Here is a 21946-nt window from a genome sequence, read left to right on the forward strand (position 1 = left end):
CTCTTCTTGCTTCACCTGCCCGTTCTGTCGAGAGGGCAACTATGACCTCGCTTTCTCCAACGTTATGCCAACCGACTGAATATGTGATTCACCGCAGGCCGACAGGCAACTACCGTTGCAGTTGTCAATGCACTGCTGGAGGCGGACTGCTTCTCCACTTTGAGCATTTGAGTGTTTGAAACATGGCCATAGTGTTGTTCCCAACAACTGCTGTTATTTACCCCTTCAGAGCTTTGGATAAGAAAGCATTTGCTCTCAATATAGATGCCAAATACAGAGTGGGTAGGATGTTCAAGGTAGCGGTTGCTGTGGAAAGCCTACTCAAGCCTGATATCCAGGTGACAGACCCAGCACAAGAAAAGTTCAAGGCAAAGTTGCCAGACATCTTTGCCAAGTATAAATTGCCACGTGTGAGCAGTGAGGAGGTTATACAAACATGGAACTTGTACCTGATGCAGTTCTGGCAGAACCAACTTAACTTCACAGTCTGGTGAACTGCCACGGGACGTGGAGTCTCTGCCAACGACCATCTTGCAGCTTCAGATCACCCACTTTCACACTCTAATTACTTTCCACATCTGCCATCAAGTCCTGCAGATCCTTAAGGAGATACAAGCGCCGCTCCCTCAAGACCGGGCCTGGAGTGCATTTGACAACCCGTATGACTGTAGACCCTATGAACGCATCTGCAGTGAGTTTAGAGTTGTTCCCAACACCAACTGGCAGCTGAAGGCTCCTAACTGAGGCCTGGGGGCTCTTCACAACTACTGGACCAATAGTGGGTATGCCCCTATAATTGGTTATTATGACAGTTCGAAGAACACTATAGACGGGAACCTACACATCAACTACATCGCACAGGCCTCCGATTAATTATTGCATGGGCCACGTTCATCCTTGCCAAATCAGAGGGATTCACCCATCCAGGCATTGAGCGACTCAACGACTCAATCTGGACCTACACCTAGGCAATCCTCGGTGCCCAGGCTCAGACACGCACAAGCATCTTGGGTACTGGCATCGCATTTGACGCTCAGAAGCAGTTCTTGGCAGATGTTGAAGACGCTATCACATCACCTGTGAACCTGCCATCATTGATTGAACGCTACCAAAATATCCTGCAGGATGCACAAAATATCCTGCAGGACCATGTCTTTGGTTATGGGGTCCACATGACCCCTTCTGACACGGAGCTCATCAAGCTGGACTAGCGGATTGAGGGTTACAATAACGAAATTGTTATTGCCACCGAAAACCAAAAACTAGGTGTGAACGCTGATGTAAACGCAACCCCGACATCCCCACCTGTAGTAACAGGAGAAAAAGGCTTTGTGCGACCTACTGAGCCACCGACAGCGGTTATGACTGCGCAAGCGCCACCTGTCATCCTGACTGCACAGACGCGTACTGTTACCACAGCCTAAAAAGCCACAGCTGCATCTCATGAGTATGAAAAGATAGCACTCATTGTTGGTGGAATGGCCATGGGCCTCTTAGACCTATTGTTTACTACTTAGCAAGTCTCGGGCAGCAATGCACACTAGTCCGCCGACGGCAATAACAAGTATCCACAGATTTTCTGCAAGTCAGGCAGCCGCCTTTGCCAAGAAGCTGAGGATCCAGGACACAATACTCCTGATTATTCCTGCTAGGGTGGCTGCAGCCTTCCTGGCAAGGATTGCAGGTGCATTTTTGCCCACTTCCTCAGACCCTCCTGTCTGAGGTGTGGGTGGAGGCATCGATGCTGGTGCCCTCCCACCACCACCTGTGAGTGCAGGCACCAAGGTTGAGACGATAAACACAAATGCGATCAGGATACTCACAATTCTAACTCCCTACTCTCAAAATGGGGTGTGGAAACCCTCTCTGAATGTGGTGTCCTCATGTAAGATCCTGTTGATTGTTTTGCGGATCCGAGAGATTTGGGAGTGAAGGTTCTTGCGGATAGCAGAGGCTGCCTCCAAGTGGGCTGCTCTTTCGACTTTAAGTTCTCACAGCTGCTCCTCAATGAATTCTGTCTTCTGGGTCAGTGTCCTCCTCCTGATTTTTTTTCAGTGTGGGCAATTTCAACATCTAACTCTGAGAGCCTTGCACTGTCGTTGACAAAGCTCTCCTTGCTGTGTCTGCATGGCTTTGTGAGGTCCTTGGAGTTCACGGAGGCTCAGAGGAGGCTCCCCGTGTTCCCGATCTCCGATCGTAGAAGGGTCGGTTTCCAGCATCTGCAGTGTCTGAAACTCCCATGATTAGCTGTGAGAGGTCTGAAGCTCGACACGCTCTGCAGTTGTTGCTGCCTCACCCAGCCTTTTGGCAGCCATCTGTAAAGCCTTCACAGCCCTTGGGGATTGTTTAGATTTCTGTTTACAGTCTGGAAACCCCAGTTCATCACGGATGAAATTGACACCATACTGACTGGATAATGTCGACAGCACCAGAGGGTTGCTATCATGGCAGTCTACTATAATCAAATTTTGGATTGGCCTTGAGCTGCACTTGGCCGTCACCATCCACATCAAATTTTGAGTTGTTACGCAATAGAGGAGTATCCTCCCCCTCTGTTTTCAGTCTGTTGTAGTTGGTTACAGCCCCCCTCGAGTAATTCTCAATGTACATTCAATGACTGTATGCCACTTTTGGCTGGGCCGTTCCACGCGTTGGTCTCTCCCCACCCCAACCTGTGCCCCTCCCCCCCCCCAATCCCCATTGTAATTCCAAATGACAATGGTATTGTCAGACACTTCTCCCTCCATGCTTGGGGCATTTATAAAGTAATCAACTACGGGTCTTCAACTGGGTGCACCCCCTACCCCTCATAAGCTGAATTGTCAAAGGTAACATCAAACATTACTGCCATTGTCAGTTGCAACAATGGTTTTGAATAAATGCTGCAAAGAATTTAATTTTGAGAACTTTGGCATCTCGATGAACAATGCGGGAACAGCTATGGCTTCTTCACAATACGGATATGAACATAGCCCTTACCACCAGCTACGAGAGCCCTTGCGGGTTAAAGGCATTTGGCAAAGTGTGGTAATCACCAACAATCCCTCGAAAATCGATCAGAATGAGCAGCTGCTGGTGCAATTTCCAAATCTTGGGGCCCACGATGTGATCATACCAGTGGTACATTTGCACATCATTTTGCTGCAGCCCCAGGTGGGTGTTTTTTCGATTGTTCTCAGCGAGGTCAATATAACAATCCTCTGCCCACAAAAGGTATTAACGGCCCTCTCTATTTTACTCGCTCACAGCGAGAGTCCCCCCCCCCGCCCCTTTCTGGGTGTCGTCGGAGCCACCGGGGTGTGCAGAGCATGGGTATCCTCGGAGTTGGGTGTGACGAGGGTATCCTCAGAGTCTGGTGTGACGTGGGTATCCTCGGAGTCGGGTGGGACGTGGGTATCCTCAGGGTCGGGTGGGACGAGGCCATCCTCGGAGTCGGGTGTGGCGAGGGTATCCTCAGAGTTGGGTGTAGCGAGGGTATTCTCAGGGTCGGGTGGGACGTGGGCATCCTAGGGGTCGGGTGGGACGTGGCTATCCTCGGCGTCAGGTGGGATGTGGGTCTCCTCGGCGTTGGGTGGGACGTGGGTATCCTTGGGGTCAGGTGGGACGAGGCCCTCCTCTGAGTAGGGTGGGACGAGGCCCTCCTCGGAGTCGGGTGGGACGAGGCCATCCTCGGAGTCGGGTGGGACGAGGCCATCCTCGGAGTCGGGTGGGACGAGGGTCTCCTCGGCGTCGTGTGGGACGTGTCTCTTCTCGGCGTCGGGTGAGACGTGGGTACTTCTGAGTTGGGTGGGACGAGGGTATCCTCGGAGCCGGGTGGGAAGTGGGTCTCCTCGGAGTCGGGTGGGACGTGGGTCTCCTCGGAGTCAGGTGGGTCGTGGTCCTCCTCAGAGTCGGGTGGGACATGGTCTTCCTCGGAGTCGGGTGGGACGTGGTCCTCCTCGGAGTCGGGTGGGACGTGATCCTCCTCGGAGTCGGGTGGGACGTGGGCCTCCTCGGGGTCGGGTGGGACGTGGGCCTCCTCGGGGTCGGGTGGAACGTGGTCTTCCTCGGAGTCGGGTGGGACGTGGTCCTCCTCGGAGTCGGGTGGGACGTGATCCTCCTCGGGGTCGGGTGGGACGTGGGCCTCCTCGGGGTCGGGTGGGACGTGGGCCTCCTCGGGGTCGGGTGGGACGTGATCCTCCTCGGAGTCGGGTGGGACGTGATCCTCCTCGGAGTCGGGTGGGACGTGGGCCTCCTCGGGGTCGGGTGGGACGTGGTCTTCCTCGGAGTCGGGTGGGACGTGGTCCTCCTCGGAGTCGGGTGGGACGTGGGCCTCCTCGGGGTCGGGTGGGACGTGGGCCTCCTCGGGGTCGGGTGGGACGTGGACCCCCTCGGGGTCGGGTGGGACGTGGACCCCCTCGGGGTCGGGTGGGACGTGGACCCCCTCGGCGTCGGGTGGGACGCGGACCTCCTCGGGGTCGGGTGGAACGCGGACCTCCTCGGGGTCGGGTGGAACGCGGACCTCCTCGGGGTCGCGTGGGAGGTAGGCCTCCTCGGGGTCGGGTGGGACGTGCGTCTCCTCAGCGTCAGGTGTGACAAGGCCATCCTCGCGGTCCGTTGGGGGGAGGGGGCACGGGTGTCCTTTCGAGGCCTTTTAGAAGTTATGAAAGAAAACAGCATGTCCATTTAAATGCCACATTTCGACGAGATGTTGAGTGTCATGCTGGCAATGCAAAGCACACTTTCTAAATACTAGCTCAGAATTAAATGTTACTTTTGCATTGATTATTGCACCAAACCACCCTTTGAAACATTTGAAGACACAGCGGCCAAGCAGTGTTCATATTTTGCTGAAATGGAAAGTAAAAAAAATGCATACGTTCCCAGGCTCTTATCCCTGCTACCTATGACATTTATATTTCATGTTTGGGTTCTTCTTACTCCTAAATGCTTCACTTCACATCGTCCTCTTCTCTGTGACAATCAGTTTAAGGTGGAAGAATAATGTTAGCAGTGTTCAAACGCAGAATTTATTTCTGTGTTGTGGCTGAGAATTCTGTGATTCCCTATGATTGCTCATGCGATATGGTGAGCATTTTGCGATTTACAATAGTGTGGATGATCATTCTGTCAATCCATCATTACCTTGACTCTTAGTGAGTATTCTGTGATTGTATCATTACCATGACTGTTACCATGGTGTATATGATCATTGTGGGTGTATATTGTTACCATGGTGTTGGTGAGCAGGTTTGACATCTGAAGGACTCTATCGTGTGTCAGGATTCAGTGAACTTGTGGAAGATGTGAAAATGACATTTGATCGAGGTATTCCACATATTTTGTTCACCTGATTTTCTGATAAGCTTCTGCAAACACCATTCACATTTTCCAACTGGTTTCCATGTGATTTGCAAATAATTTACACCTGGTTTCCATGCCGCTTGCACCTGGTTTCCATGCCGCTTGCACCTGGTTTCCATGCCGCTTGCACCTGGTTTCCATGCCGCTTGCACCTGGTTTCCATGCCGCTTGCACCTGGTTTCCATGCCGCTTGCACCTGGTTTCCATGCCGCTTGCACCTGGTTTCCATGCCGCTTGCACCTGGTTTCCATGCCGCTTGCACCTGGTTTCCATGCCGCCTGCACCTGGTTTCCTTGCCGCTTGCACCTGGTTTCCATGCCGCTTGCACCTGGTTTCCATGCCGCCTGCACCTGGTTTCCTTGCCGCTTGCACCTGGTTTCCATGCCGCTTGCACCTGGTTTCCATGCCGCTTGCACCTGGTTTCCATGCCGCTTGCACCTGGTTTCCTTGCCGCTTGCACCTGGTTTCCATGCCGCTTGCACCTGGTTTCCATGCCGCTTGCACCTGGTTTCCATGCCGCTTTTACCTTGTTTCCATGCCGCCTGCACCTGGTTTCCTTGCCGCTTGCACCTGGTTTCCATGCCGCTTGCACCTGGTTTCCATGCCGCTTTTACCTTGTTTCCTTTCCGCTTGCACCTGGTTTCCATGCCGCTTGCACCTGGTTTCCATGCGGCCTGCACCTGGTTTCCATGCCGCTTTTACCTTGTTTCCTTTCCGCTTGCACCTGGTTTCCATGCCGCTTGCACCTGGTTTCCATGCGGCCTGCACCTGGTTTCCATGCGGCCTGCACCTGGTTTCCATGCGGCCTGCACCTGGTTTCCATGCGGCCTGCACCTGGTTTCCATGCGGCCTGCACCTGGTTTCCATGCGGCCTGCACCTGGTTTCCATGCGGCCTGCACCTGGTTTCCATGCGGCCTGCACCTGGTTTCCATGCGGCCTGCACCTGGTTTCCATGCGGCCTGCACCTGGTTTCCATGCGGCCTGCACCTGGTTTCCATGCGGCCTGCACCTGGTTTCCATGCGGCCTGCACCTGGTTTCCATGCGGCCTGCACCTGGTTTCCATGCGGCCTGCACCTGGTTTCCATGCGGCTTGCACCTGGGTTCCATGCGGCTTGCACCTGGTTTCCATGCCGCTTGCACCTGGGTTCCATGCCGCTTGCACCTGCTTTCCATGCGGCCTGCACCTGGTTTCCATGCGGCCTGCACCTGGTTTCCATGCCGCTTGCACCTGGTTTCCATGCCGCTTGCACCTGGTTTCCATGCCGCTTGCACCTGGTTTCCATGCCGCCTGCACCTGGTTTCCTTGCCGCTTGCACCTGGTTTCCATGCCGCTTGCACCTGGTTTCCATGCCGCCTGCACCTGGTTTCCTTGCCGCTTGCACCTGGTTTCCATGCCGCTTGCACCTGGTTTCCATGCCGCTTGCACCTGGTTTCCATGCCGCTTGCACCTGGTTTCCTTGCCGCTTGCACCTGGTTTCCATGCCGCTTGCACCTGGTTTCCATGCCGCTTGCACCTGGTTTCCATGCCGCTTTTACCTTGTTTCCATGCCGCCTGCACCTGGTTTCCTTGCCGCTTGCACCTGGTTTCCATGCCGCTTGCACCTGGTTTCCATGCCGCTTTTACCTTGTTTCCTTTCCGCTTGCACCTGGTTTCCATGCCGCTTGCACCTGGTTTCCATGCGGCCTGCACCTGGTTTCCATGCCGCTTTTACCTTGTTTCCTTTCCGCTTGCACCTGGTTTCCATGCCGCTTGCACCTGGTTTCCATGCGGCCTGCACCTGGTTTCCATGCGGCCTGCACCTGGTTTCCATGCGGCCTGCACCTGGTTTCCATGCGGCCTGCACCTGGTTTCCATGCGGCCTGCACCTGGTTTCCATGCGGCCTGCACCTGGTTTCCATGCGGCCTGCACCTGGTTTCCATGCGGCCTGCACCTGGTTTCCATGCGGCCTGCACCTGGTTTCCATGCGGCCTGCACCTGGTTTCCATGCGGCCTGCACCTGGTTTCCATGCGGCCTGCACCTGGTTTCCATGCGGCCTGCACCTGGTTTCCATGCGGCCTGCACCTGGTTTCCATGCGGCCTGCACCTGGTTTCCATGCGGCTTGCACCTGGGTTCCATGCGGCTTGCACCTGGTTTCCATGCCGCTTGCACCTGGGTTCCATGCCGCTTGCACCTGCTTTCCATGCGGCCTGCACCTGGTTTCCATGCGGCCTGCACCTGGTTTCCATGCGGCTTGCACCTGGTTTCCATGCCGCTTGCACCTGGTTTCCATGCCGCTTGCACCTGGTTTCCATGCGGCTTGCACCTGGTTTCCATGCGGCTTGCACCTGGTTTCCATGCCGCTTGCACCTGGTTTCCATGCCGCTTGCACCTGGTTTCCATGCGGCCTGCTCCTAGTTTCCATGCGGCCTGCACCTGGTTTCCATGCGGCCTGCACCTGCTTTCCCTGCGGCTTGCACCTGGTTTCCATGCGGCCTGCACCTGGTTTCCATGCGGCCTGCACCTGGTTTCCATGCGGCCTGCACCTGGTTTCCCTGCGGCCTGCACCTGGTTTCCATGCGGCCTGCACCTGGTTTCCATGCGGCCTGCACCTGGTTTCCATGCGGCCTGCACCTGGTTTCCATGCGGCCTGCACCTGGTTTCCATGCGGCTTGCACCTGGTTTCCATGCGGCCTGCACCTGGTTTCCATGCCGCTTGCACCTGGTTTCCATGGCACCTTTTTCTTGCATTTATCACACGATTTACACGTGATTGCCACATGATTCCTCATCAAAGACTTGTTGTAGCAGTGATTTGCAATGGTGAAAGGCAATATTGTGAATTACAAGATTTGTGAAAGCATCCTTGTCTTTACATTTTACATGTCTTTCTGCATAGATAATTCTGTGCATACTCAGAGTAGTGACGGTGCAGCGGGGGCAGGTGGTGGTGACGGTGCAGCAGGAGCAGGCAGTGGTGATGGTGCAACGGAGGCAGGCAATAGTGACGGTGCAGCGGGGGCAGGCAATGGCAATGGTGCAGCGGGAGCAGGTAGTGGCGACAGTACAGCGGTAGCAGTGGGTGCAGGAAGTGGTGGAGGTACAGGCAATGGTGGAGGTTTAGCAGGTGCAGGCAGCAGTGATGGTGAAACAGGTGCAGGCAGTGGCGGAGGTGCAGTGGGTGCAGGCAGTGGTGATGGTGCAGCAGTTTTAGGTAGTGGTGGAGATGTAGGCAGTGGTGGAGGTACATTGGGTATCGGCAGTGGTGGTTCAGCGGGTGTTGGCAGTGGTGGAGGTGCAGCAATAGAAATTGGTGGACATGAGTTATGGGAGACAGTTTTTGTGGCTGATGAGATGATGAAATATGTAGATTCTTCATTCTGCAGGAAGGATTGTAGACATAGAATTCTGTGTAGTTTTGAAGGAGCGGGAGTTAGGGACATTGAAGGAAGGCTAAACAACATTGTATCGGGTCATGGCAGGAAGAAGTTGCTTGTAGTACACCTCGGTGTGAATGATGTAGGGAAAGTTTACTCAGAGGTTTTGAAAAATAGACACAGGATATTGGGTAAGTGGCTGAAAGCAAAGGGTGGTGAGGTCATATTTTCTGGGATTCTCCCAAGATTAGGAAACATCATAGAAATTATGAGCAGAGCGATAGACTTCAACCAATGGCTGGAAGATTGGTGTCGGGAGGAAGGTTTTACATTGAGGAAAGAGGAAGGTTAAGAATCATTAAGGGGACAAAGGCAGTGTTTCCCGAATGGTGACCATATGCTAAATAGAAAGGGGGCAGCAATTTTTGCAGTGGGAATTGAGGAAGGAATTCAGGCTTTTTTTAGGTCAGTGGAAGGTGGAAGGTATTAAGGAAGAAAGTGATGATGTAATTATGATGAGTAAGGCCAGGCATTAAAATAGAATTTCAGGAAGGGAAAAGTTAAATATATTCTGTACCAATGCCAGAAGTTTAAATAATAAGATGGAAGAGCTTGAAGCCAAAGTAGATAGCGAGGAGTACGATGTAGTTGCAGTGAGTGAGACGTGGTTTAAGGAGGACAGTAACTGGAGAACAGATCATCGGCATCTCCCGCATCGGAGAACTTATCATCGGCATCTCCCGCAATGAAGCTGAGTCTTTGGGCCTCTCACTCAATCACCGCAGGTTGGTCGGTGGTCTTTCTGTCTTCTACCGACTCCTCTCCAGCCTTGCCCCCCCTGCTCTCTCTGCGATTTCTCCCCACCACATTTCCACAGGGCGCTCAAGGTCCGCCAACAACCCCCTTCTGGTAAAACTAACAAAATCATGAATCACTGCTCATCTTCACTCTTTCATTCCTCTTTTTTCCCGCCTTTGGAATAAACTTCCTCACTCTATTCTTTCCCATTCTTCCCTCCAGGCTTTCAAAACAGCTGTTCACCACCACCTCTTATCTTCCCCCATCCAAATCCTCGATCTTTTCTACCCCCGATAATCCACCCAAGCCCACTTCCTTCATTTCTCCTGCTTTCCTTCCTGAAAGTCCCTGAAATGTCCATCTTCTCTTCGCCATGTTCCCCGTCCCATCCCCATCCCTCTCCCTTCCACAGTTCACCTAATGTGTCTGTTCCCCACTGTTTTGTCCCTTCCACTCCCGCCCCTTTTGTCTCATGCCCCCTTGCTGCGAGTTGTGTGTTAGCTCTCATACGAGCCTCGACAAGGTATACAAAAAAAAACAAAAAAAAAAACTCTGGGTGTGAAGAAAGAGGAGGAAGGAGGAGAACATGAAGAATTCAAAAGGGCATGTGGTAAGGGAAGAGTATTGATTGTGGGGGATTTTAACTTGCCAGGGATAGATTGGGTCCCGGAACAGGGAAAGGGAAGAGCACGTGAGGATTTCCCAGTTTTATTCCAGGATTGCTTTTTAACCCAGTTTGTAGATAAGCCCACGAGGGTGAGTGCAGTATTCAACCTCCTTTTAAGTAATGATCCCAATATGGTGGAGGAGGTGGAGGTCGGGGAGCATTTAGGAGCAAGTGACTACAACATTGTGTGTGCAAAGATTCTGTTGAAGGTTAGAGTTCAGGATAGTAGGGTAAGGCTATGAGATTTCAGGAATGCAAACTTTGAGGGTATGAGGAGAGAATTGGGTGATGGAGATTGGGAGACAGGAAACCTTCAAGGACCAAATGTGTAGTGTAGAGTAAGTACATTCCAATGAGGTGTAAAACAAAAACAGAAAGAGACCAGGTTGGTTGAGCAGTGAGATAAGGAACACTATTAAGGCGAAGCAGAAGGTATTTATTAGGTTTAAAACATCAGGACTGGAGTTAGACTTGCATCACTATTGGAGTAAACAGAGGCAAGTTATGAAAATAACTCGGCAAGCCAAAAGAGAGTATGAGAAGGACATGGCTAAGAATATTAAACATAATAACAAGGCTTTCATTGAGTATATCAGGGGAAAAGAACAGGTTCGGACAAGTGTGGGCCCATTGAGGAATAGCACCGGGAGAGTGGTTAGTGATGAAAGTGAGATGCAGGCTTATTAAACAGGTATTTTTCTTCAAGTTTTACACAAGAACAGTCAGGAGAATTGTCAATAGCTGAAAGTATCTCTCAAGGAGGTGAGGAAGGGCTTTTACAGAAGATCCAGGTTGGAGTGGAGGAAGTAAAGGAACAGCTAGAAAATCTAAGAGTTGATAAGGCTCCAGAAAGATAATTTACACACGAGAGTAGTGAGGGAGGTGGCTGAGCAGGTAAGCGGGATGTTAACAGATATTTTCAATAGTTTACTGGAGTCGGGACAGGAACCGGACGATTGGAGAGTAGCAAATGTAACACCATTATTTAATAAAGGGTCCAGAGAAGAATTGGGAAACTATAGACCTGTTAGTTTGACTTCAGTTGTGGGGAAGGTGTTGGAGACATTAATTAAAGACCAGACGAGGAACCATTTAAACAAATATAAACTAATTAAGGTAGTCAGCATGGGTTTACCAAAGGTAGTTCCTGTTTAAAAATATTTTAGAGTTCTATGGAGCAATGTCTGATTGGGTGGATGAGGGAAAGGCAGTGGACATAGTATATCTAGACTTTAAGAAGGTATTTGAAAAGGTACCACATCAGAGGTTGTTAGCCAAGGTGAGGGCTTGTGGAGTGGCTGGTCAGGTAGCTAATTGGATTGCAAACTGGCTTAGTGGAAGGAAGCAAAGAGTGGCTGTGAGTGGGAGGATGTCTTGCTGGGGGGATGTAAGTCGTGGGGTACCTCAGGCATCAGTACTCGGACCATAATTACAGTTGTGGCGAAAAATATTGGCACCCTTGCACTTTTTTCAAATAATGCACCATTTCTTCCAGAAAATTGATGAAATTAAAAAATATTTTGGAATCCACATCTGTATTTCTTTGGTTTGTAGTAGATAAAAACAAAAAAGCTAAAAAAATTGCTTCATCTGAGCTTGTTCCACACAGAAATCCTAAAATGGCCCAGACAATATTATTCGCCCCTTTTCGAAGTTGTGAGAAATAATTAGATTTCAAGCAGCTGATTCTCATTTACTTTGAAATTGAACTCACCTGTGGTGAGATGCAGGTGCCTGCAATATAAAAAAATCACTCATTCAACCAGCTTGAATGGAGAAAAGGAGTCATTCTGATGTTTTGTGTCATTGTGTGAACCGCAATGAACATGGAGAAAAGAAAGAAAACCAGAGAATTATCTGAGGAGGTCAGACACAAGATTGTAGCCAATCTTGGACAATCTCAAGGCTACAAGTCCATCTACAGAGACCTTGATGTTCCTGTGTCCACTGTACACAATGCTATCAGGATAGTTTAAGGCCCATTGCCTTGTGGCCAACCTCCCTGGACGTGACCGCAAGAGAAAACTTGATCGAAGATTTCAGCGAGGGATTGTTCGAATGGTGGAGAAAGCACCTCGATCAACTGCCAAATAGATTAAAGCTGACTTTTAGACACAAGGCACGACAGTTTCAACTCACACCATCCGTCACCAACTCATTGAAAGGGGGTTCTATGGTAGGAGACCAAGAAGGACCCCACTGCTGAGAGAGAGAGATATAAGAAAGCCTGACTGGAGTTTGCCAAAACACACCTGAACAAGCCAAAATCCTTCTGGGAGAATGTCTCATGGACAAATGAGACCAAATTAGAGGTTTTTGGTAAAGCACATCATCTCTATGTTTATAAAAAACAAAATGAAGCATTCAAAGAAAATAATACCTTCCCTACAGTCAAACATAGAGGAGGTTCATGGATGTTTTGGGGTTGCTGTGCTCCATCTGGCACTGGGTGCCTTGAGTGTGTGCATGGCATCATGAAATCAGGAGATTACCAAGGAGGCATTTTGGAGCACAATGTTCAACCCAGTGGCAGAAAACCGGGTCTCCGTTGAAGGTCATGGGTCTTGCAGTAGGACAATGAACCCAAACACGCCACAAAGCACACAGGAATAGTTCAAGACAAAACGCTGGACTGTTCTGAAGTGGCCAGCAATGAGTTTAGATGTAAATCCCATTGAACACCTGTGGAGAGATCTGAAAACAGCAGTTGGGAGAAGGCACCGTTCAAATCTGGGCGAACTGGAGCAGTTTGCACAAGAAGAGTGGGACAAACTACCAGTAGGGAGGTGTAGGAAGCTCATTCATGGCTATAGGAAGTGCTTGACTACTGTTATTTTGTCCAAAGGCCGTGCTGACAAATATTAAGTCGAGGGTGTCAATAATTTTGTCAATGCCATTTATTTTTATTTTATTATTTAAAAGGATATATGAAGTTCTGAATCAAACACAAAGGTTCTGTAATATTAACAGTGAAATAATTAATTGTGGAGATCAAATACTTTTGTTAATTTCAACTTATTTGTTATTTGAAAATTGTTTGGAAAATTAGAAAATTTAGAGTTATTTGTAAAAAGTGCAAGGGTGCCAATATTTTTGGTGATGACTGTATTCATTATTTACATCAACGATTTGGATAATGGGGTAAAGAGTAAGCTTTCCAAATTTGCAGATGACACAAAGCTTGGAGGGGAAAGGTGGATAGCAGAGGGGGTGGTGATCAGATTCAGGAAAGTATTGATACTTGTATAGCTTGGGTAAAAGATTGGCAGATGGAATTTAACCTGAACATGTGTCAGGTGTTGGGGATGGGGAAGAACAATGAAAATATAAATTACAGGATGTAAGGGGTAATTATGGAGCGTGTCACAGAGGAGAAGGATCTGGGGGTGGTAATAGATATGGAAGGTAAGCAGACAGCACAATGCCATGTAGCTACAGGTAAAGCAAATAGGGTTTTATGTTGTATAAACATATATCATTTATAAACATATCATTTATCATTTATAAACCAAATTAGGTGGTGTTAACATTGTACAGTAATTTAGTGAGGGCCACATCTAGAATATTTTGTGTAGTTTTACTCAACACAACTCAGGAAGGACATATATACCATCGAGAGGGTTCAGCGTAGGGTTACTAGATCGATTCTGGGCCGAGCTTGACTTAACTATGAGGAGCGGCTAAAGGAGGCAGGGCTGTGTACACTGGAAAGGAGATGGTTACGAGGAGATATGATAGAGATGTTTAAGATAATGAAAGGTAAAGATAAAATAAGTACAGATGAATTATTCAACAGAGTAGACAGTGATACGAGAGTAAAGAAGTGGAGAGTTGAGATGGTAACAAGGGAGGGATCTTTTTCTCAGAGAGTAGTTAATGTGTGGAATGGCCTCCCTGGCACGGGTGTGGCAGCAGAAACAGTTGATAAGTTTAAATTAGAATTAGAAAGATTTGTTATGGAGGGACCTGGAAGTTATGGAGATAGAGGTTCACAGTGATGTTGGCAGGACTTTTAGGTAGCTTGATCATTGATGGGTGATTGTGTGCATGTGTCCAGAGTGCTGTTGGTGGGGGTTGTCGTCAATGGTTGTTGTGTGGTTGATGTTGTGTGGTTGATGTTGTGTGGTTATGAACCAAGCCCATGCCCCCAACCTTGGGGGGAAAAAATCAAATTCAAGATGCAAAGACGACGATAACTTCAAAAAACACCCCCCCAAAAAACACTTTATTGGTTCGTGGGCGCCAGCAGTGACCACTATTTTCGTTGTGTCTGTCTGTCTGTTGGGTGGTCGCTAGAGTACGTGTGTGTGTGTGTGTGTGTGTGTGTGTGTGTGTGTGTGTGTGTGTGTGTGTGTGTGTGTGTGTGTGTGTGTGTGTGTGTGTGTGTCTGCAACGCGAGGCTCCACAGCACAAACCAGCAAACCGATTTCGATGAAACTTGGCGAACAGGTGCCATATGAGCTGGGAGTGTGCGCGTTTTAGTTTCGTTGCAAAGCAACCACCCGTTGCTATGCAGTGGCCGAAAAACCGCGTTTTAAGAACCCAAATGGTATTCAATACTTGTCCTACAGTTTTGAATGTGGAGAAACGAGACTTCAGAATTAAACACTTCGAGATATTTAGAAAATTTTACTCGAGCCGATTTTTGATTTAGGTTTTATTTTTCAAATGGTAGTCCTTCAAAAATAGGGTGTCTATTTACCGTCATTTTTTTTGTTTGTTTGTTTGTATGTAATGGACAGCTCTGGAGGCCAGAGGATTCAACCAATTTTGATGAAACTTGACAGGTAGGTTCATACCAGGATCTAGTTCTATGCTTTTGAGCACCGTTGATATTGCCTAGCAACGGGACTTTGAAATTTTAGAAAAATCCGAAAAAAATTATTTTTTCGAAAATCAAAAATGGGTTTGAGGCTTTTATGCGCACTATAATCAACCTCTTTATCAAAAATGTTCAGCCCGATCCATCAAAAACTGTATGACTAGTATGCAATTATGTCGCGACCACCCATGTCGCCTACCGGCTTGTCAGTCTGTTTGTGACTCTCTCCAGAGCATAGCTCCGTGACGTTTAATGCGATCTTGATGAAACTTGGACACAAGCTAGATATCATGGTCTAGTTGTGTCTTTTTGTATGAGGGGCGTCCCACACCCCTTGTGGGCGGAGCCACACACAATTTAACTTTTATTTATTTTATTTGTTGATTTGTTTTCTCTCGATTTTTTTACGCGCAATTTAATTTCATAGAAGTCGTGTGTAATGTCCATAAGTACAACATGTAAAAAAATCCGATTTGATTTGGTCAATTTTGATGGAAGAGATAGGTTTTTACAGTAGGGCTTCCTCAATAATTCCCGCGAACCATCGTCGCCTTCCGGCTTGTTTAAAATAAAATTTAAAAACATTTTGCATTTTCTTCTTTTGATCTTGTGTTGATAAATTAGTGTGGTGTTGATGTGGCGTAGGCATGATGGGCTAAAATGGCCTCCACCTGTGTCTAATTTCGTTGTGTTTCATATTTAATTCCTCGCAAATACCACCTGTCACTTCGCTGACAGGGATACTAAAGGGGGGAGGGGGGAAGAGGGAGAAAGGGGTGGGGGGGGAGAGCATCGAGAGAGGAGAGAGGAGGGAGGGGGAAGGGAAGACAATATGAGGTGAGAGGAATGGAAAGCGGACGTGTGGTGGAGCGTTAATTACTTCCGGGGATGCGTCCACAGACCAGAACCGCCCAGACCCGTCCAGAGACGAGCACCACCCGGACGCATCCAGAGACAGCCACCGCCCGGACGTGTTCAGAAACAAGCACCGCCCAGATGCATCCAGAGACGAGCACCACCCAGATGCATCCAGAGATGAGCACCGCCCAGATGCATCCAGAAGCAAGCACCGCCCAGGCGCATCCAGAGACGAGCACCGCCCAGACGCATCCAGAGACGAGCACCGCCCAGACGCATCCAGAGACGAGCACCGCCCAGACGCATCCAGAGACAGGCACCGCCCCGACGCCTTCAGAGACAGGCACCAGCCGGACGCATCCAGAGACGGGCCCTGCCCAGACGCATCCAGAGACGGGCACCGCCCACACACATCCAGAGACAAGCACCGCCCGGACACAAAAGCTGCTTGGACGCGTTCAGAGACAAACCCTACCCGGAAACGTCTGACACCTTCCAGACAAAATCACCGTGGAGAGTGTGTGAGAGATAGAGATATAGGTGGGAGGAGGGTGCTGCACTGTATTGGGAAGGGGAAGAGCAAGGATGGGACAGAGAGAGAGAGAAAGCGAGATGCTTTATGAACACACACACACGCACACACACACACACACACACACACACACACACACACACACACACACACACACACACACACACACACACACACACACACACACACACACACACACACACACACACACACACACACACACACATTTGATATCTGCAGCAACACAAAAACCATGCATAGCTTTCACCAAAAAACAACGTTGCATTTATATAGACGTTTCAGGGATCTGTTCACAAACATAAATCTTTATAAATAGCTGTGTGTGATGAATGAAAAAAATATATGGCTCGCTAATTTAGAGAACCGTTCATACGGCAAACAGCGAGGATATCGGGTGTTATTTCACAACTCGCTCAGAGTGACGGAGCATGAACCACTCGCTCAGGGTGACGGAGCATGAACCACTCGCTCAGGGTGACGGAGCACGAACCACTCGCTCAGGGTGACGGAGCACGAACCACTCGCTCAGGGTGACGGAGCACGAACCACTCGCTCAGGGTGACGGAGCACGAACCACTCGCTCAGGGTGACGGAGCACGAACCACTCGCTCAGGGTGACGGAGCACGAACCACTCGCTCAGGGTGACGGAGCACGAACCACTCGCTCAGGGTGACGGAGCACGAACCACTCGCACAGGGTGACGGAGCACGAACCACTCGCTCAGGGTGACGGAGCACGAACCACTCGCTCAGGGTGACGGAGCACGAACCACTCACTCAGGGTGACGGAGCACGAACCACTCGTTCAGGGTGACGGAGCACGAACCACTCGCTCATGGTGACGGAGCACGAACCACTCGCTCAGGGCGACAGACCACGAACCACTCGCTCAGGGTGACGGAGCACGAACCACTCGCTCACGGTGACAGAGCACGAACCACTCGCTCAGGGTGACGGAGCACGAACCACTCGCTCAGGGTGACGGAGCACGAACCACTCGCTCACGGTGACGGAGCACGAACCACTCGCTCAGGGTGACGGAGCACGAACCACTCGCTCAGGGTGACTGAGCACGAACCACTCGCTCAGGGTGACTGAGCACAAACCACTCGCTCAGGGTGACGGAGCACAAACCACTCGCTCAGGGTGATGGAGCACGAACCACTCGCTCAGGGTGACGGAGCATGAACCACTCGCTCAGGGTGACGGAGCACGAACCACTCGCTCAGGGTGACGGAGCACGAACCACTCGCTCTGAATGACATGGTGGGCAAAAGCGTCTGCAGTGAATGAACGATTTGCTCAGAAGGACATAGCGCGTTACCGCTATCAACTGTAAGGCGTTCAGCAAGTGGTTTAAGCACTCATGTGAGCACTCCAATTTAATGGTTTTTAAGGATCAGTTGGCCAGGCTGTCGTTGCATATTCTGGAGTAGAGGATCCCTTTAACTTTAAAACCGGTCTTCACTGTGCACGCAGCAATTAATGAAATAAAATGCATTCATTCAAATCATGACTTTATCCACAAAAAAGTTGCAGCTCAATGCAGAACAACCCTGGAGGCATCGCAAAGTTCAATCGCCCGTGAAATAAACATTTCAGATAATCCGCCATCTTGCCTGCTCGTCTCTGCTTGCCCCACGTGGTACATCGGTTTCGGGTCCGTACAAACTTTCTAACTTTTTTTTTAAAAACGCTCGTTTTTCACCAGATTTGCTTTGATACCCTATAGAGCACTTTGTGAAACCTCCGAAAATATCGACACAGATCTGTCAGATGCTACGGATCACTCTGGGGGATGGGGCATGAGGTCTTGCAGTGAATGCATTTAATTATGTCGCTCAATGAAGCTGGTTAATTTTGGCACATACCTAAATTTTTGTTCATTCAATATAATTCTATAAACAGTAGAAAAAGGTAAGTTTCATGGTTTGGAAATTTCACATTTTATTGTGTATCTATAGAGAAGGAGGGATCATAGCCTTGCTTGCTTAAAGTAAATAGGTATATCGGCTTATTAAATATGACTCGTTATTTCTTTAAATTATCAGATTTCACAACAGATTTCGACACTTATTTGGTCCGAATGATATCCGATCCTGAAAACCGAAATAATATTTTGATGATGTACTTTAATTTGTCCATGAGAGTAGATCATGGAAAATTGTATCATGTATTACATGAAATTCCACTAACCTCCTAATTCGAAAACTATAGTACTTAGAAAGGCGATGTAACAACGATTTGAAGCTATGATGAACGTGCATTTGATAATATGAGTGAGGAAAGTGAAAAAAAAAAACACTTTTCATGAAGAAATTGTTGCGGCCTATTCCAAGTCAAGGCATAGTTTAGCAGGTCAAAAAACATGGCGGCTTCAGACTCCAGCGAGGTTACCCAGGAAACGCCTGAAGACCCAGCAAGGTTACCCAGGAAACGCCTGAAGACCCCAGCGAGGTTACCCAGGAAACGCCTGAAGACCCCAGCGAGGTTACCCAGGAAACGCCTGAAGACCCCAGCGAGGTTACCCAGGAAACGCCTGAAGACCCCAGCGAGGTTACCCAGGAAACGCCTGAAGACCCCAGCGAGGTTACCCAGGAAACGCCTGAAGACCCCAGCGAGGTTACCCAGGAAACGCCTGAAGACCCCAGCGAGGTTACCCAGGAAATGCCTGAAGACTCCAGACAGCGAGGTGGCCAAGGACAGTGAAGGATATAATTTAATATGGCCGTTAATTGTCTTCAAAAGGGGTGTTTTAATTCACCCAATCACCCGCTTTTCACTCTTGCACTTCCTTGAGTTTTCTTCGTATGCTTGCAAAGTTTCAGGCTGCAAGGTTTTATAGTTTTGGAGTTATGGAGGATACACACTGACACACACACACAGACATTTAGTGGTATGGAATGATGGAATCAATATGACATTGATTGAGCTATGTTAACTGCATAGGAAGAAAGGAGCAGTTGAAGTTTTGGGCATTAACCTTTCAACGAAACAAGGAGGGCAAGGATGATGCTGACCTCTTGTACTGAAGAATGGTTAACACCCAAGACATAAGCTTCTCCTTACGTCCCAAGGTGATGAGGATATCTCATTCAGCATTCTACCTGTCCGCCAATGCAGATCAACACTCTTCTTCACAAACAACACTATTTTTACATTCCACATATTTCGTTTCATCGCCAATAAAGTCCATCACCCTGGCCTCATTCATATCTATCTCCACCCCACCCTCACGACTGCCTGCACTCATTCCAGCCTCATGGCTGCCTGCACTCGCTCCAACTTCATGGCTGCCTGCACTCGCTCCAGCCTCACAACTGCCTGCACTCGCTCCAGCCTCGTGGCTGCCTGCACTCGCTCCAGCCTCGCGGCTGCCTTCACTCGCTCCAGCCTCACGGCTGCCTGCACTCGCTCCAGCCTCACGGCTGCCTGCACTCACTCCAGCCTCACGGCTGCCGGCACTCACTCCAGCCTCACGCCTGCCTGCACCCGCTCCAGCCTCACGGCTGCCTGCACCCGCTCCAGCCTCACGGCTGCCTGCACTTGCTACTTCACCTTCTCCGCTGGTGGCTCTCGCTCCACCCTCACCGTGGCTGCAGTCATTCCTTCCCTCTCCACCATCTGCACTCATTTAATCTACATTTTCTCGTGTGTTGTTTCGTTCTTTGTTATGTAGAAGCAGGTTTTCTTTGTGAAATAATTGTAAGTAATGACTTTGTATCACCATTTGTCGCCATCATTGTCATCTTCCTACCATGCTCTTCAGAGTTCCATTGCTGCCAAAGCAGTCTCTTGGTAATGGTAATACTGAGTTTGCCATGACCTTCCCACAAGTCAAGTGAGTGCAGGAGTTTGTAATTTGTTCAGGGTGCCAGTGATAATTCACCTCCTGGGCTTCGTGATTTACACTATGGGGTCTTTAATCACAACCTACTAATGCTAATCAGATAGGTTATCCAGTTTAGCATCCGTCCAATGGGGAGCACACATTGATGAATCACTCTGCATGTGAAACACTGTGATTGTAGTTTATAGCTGGGTCAGGATTCAATCCCAGACTAGACAGCTTTTGAGGTAGGTGTACATACCGCTAGCCTATTCTACCAGGCCAGTATAATCTTTAGTCAAATGTAAGTATCCATTTGATCAATTCCCTTCCATGAAGGTCACTAAATTATTCTTCAAACACTTTCTGGATGCTTTCAGTTTGAATTGTGAGATTTACCAAATCTTCATGAAAAGACACAAGTCATAGCTTTAATTATTTAATACTCGCAAATACAACCCGTTGCTTTGCTGACGGGGGTATTAAGGGGGGTGATAGAGGAGGGAGGGGAGGGAGAGGGAGGAAGAGAGGAGAGAGAGAGAGGGGCGAGAGAGAAGGCAGAAGGGAGAGGAAGCTAGGAAGGGAGGAAGAGCAAGGAAATGGGGGTGGGGGAGGTTGGGAGAGCTACGCCTCATCAAACGTTGCTTTCCTGTGGGAGGGAGGGGTGTGAGGAGGGGTGAGGGAGAGAGAGAGAGAGTGAGAGAGAGAATGAGAAAAAAAAGATAGAAAGGTTAGGGGTGGAGATGGGGTTAGTAAAGAGAATGATATGTTATGTTTAATGACCGAACACACACACACACACACAAAAGAAACTCATGTCAGAACAGCGGTAGACACGACGACACAACAGAGTTTGTAATGTAATCCGCTGGCACATGTGCAAAAATTTTGTTATCTCAGTTCCAGAAAATTTGTGGGAACATGAACCAAAAGTAATCACTAAAAACATGGAAGTACTTCCCGCTCACGTATGACCTAATGATCCCATCGAGCGTGAACATCGAACACAAAGCATTACGACCAGATATCATACTTAGGTACAAAAGGGAAGAAGGCATTGCTGATTGAGGTGTTACTACCAATGATTTTGGAGTAATCGATGCAGAAATCAAGAAAATGACCAAACACGAAGACCTCAACAATGAAGTGAGAAGATCCTGGAAGCTGAAGAATGCCAAAGTTCTACCAGTGATACCTGGACCGACAGGAATGATGACAAAGAACCTCACAGATATATTAAACATAGGGGCAATACCCCTGGGCGCTCACCTGGTAGCGGCTGGATAAGATAACCAAGCAACCACTGGTCGGGATGGATTACCCACAAAATATGTAACAGAGAAGAAAGTAAATTCAAATATGTAACGTTACAAAACATGTAACAGAGTAGAAAGATTTTTTTTTCTTTAAGGCCGTGAACAAACCTTGAAACATCATGGCTGATAAATATTGTGGTCAAGTTTCATCGGAATTGTGTGTGTGGTCACAGATAAGAAAGCAAATACATATTTTGGGGGGGAAACCTCCCACCCCTCCGTAGAATCCCTTAGTCTCCAAGTTTTTTTAATGTTGTGAACAAACGTTTAGTACATCACGGGTGGTGAAGATGGTGGTCAAGTTTCATCGGAATTGTGTGTGTAGTTTCTGAGAAGAAAGCAAATGCATATTTGGGGGGCAATCCCCCTCCCCCATTGACACTCCGAGACCCCAATTTTTT

The 21946-nt window shown here is 49.0% G+C and overlaps 1 protein-coding gene across 5 annotated transcripts in view; it reads left to right on the plus strand.

Moving 5' to 3' along the window:
* LOC147031204 (N-chimaerin-like) overlaps nt 1-21946 on the plus strand; it is a 118031-nt gene that overhangs the window by 78840 nt on the left and 17245 nt on the right. For 4 of the 5 annotated variants that reach the window (XM_085876035.1, XM_085876032.1, XM_085876033.1 and 1 more), the window contains one exon: nt 5230-5307. The exons of the other annotated variant lie outside the window; for it this stretch is intronic. In XM_085876035.1, coding sequence (XP_085732161.1) covers nt 5230-5307 — 78 coding nt within the window. The remainder of the gene's footprint in view (nt 1-5229; nt 5308-21946) is intronic. 5 annotated transcript variants of the gene reach the window in all.

Source organism: Eptatretus burgeri, chromosome 3, assembly GCF_056783735.1.
Source record: "Eptatretus burgeri isolate ZD-2024b chromosome 3, Ebu_testis_v1, whole genome shotgun sequence".
In the NCBI taxonomy this organism is placed as follows: Eukaryota; Metazoa; Chordata; class Myxini; order Myxiniformes; family Myxinidae; genus Eptatretus; species Eptatretus burgeri.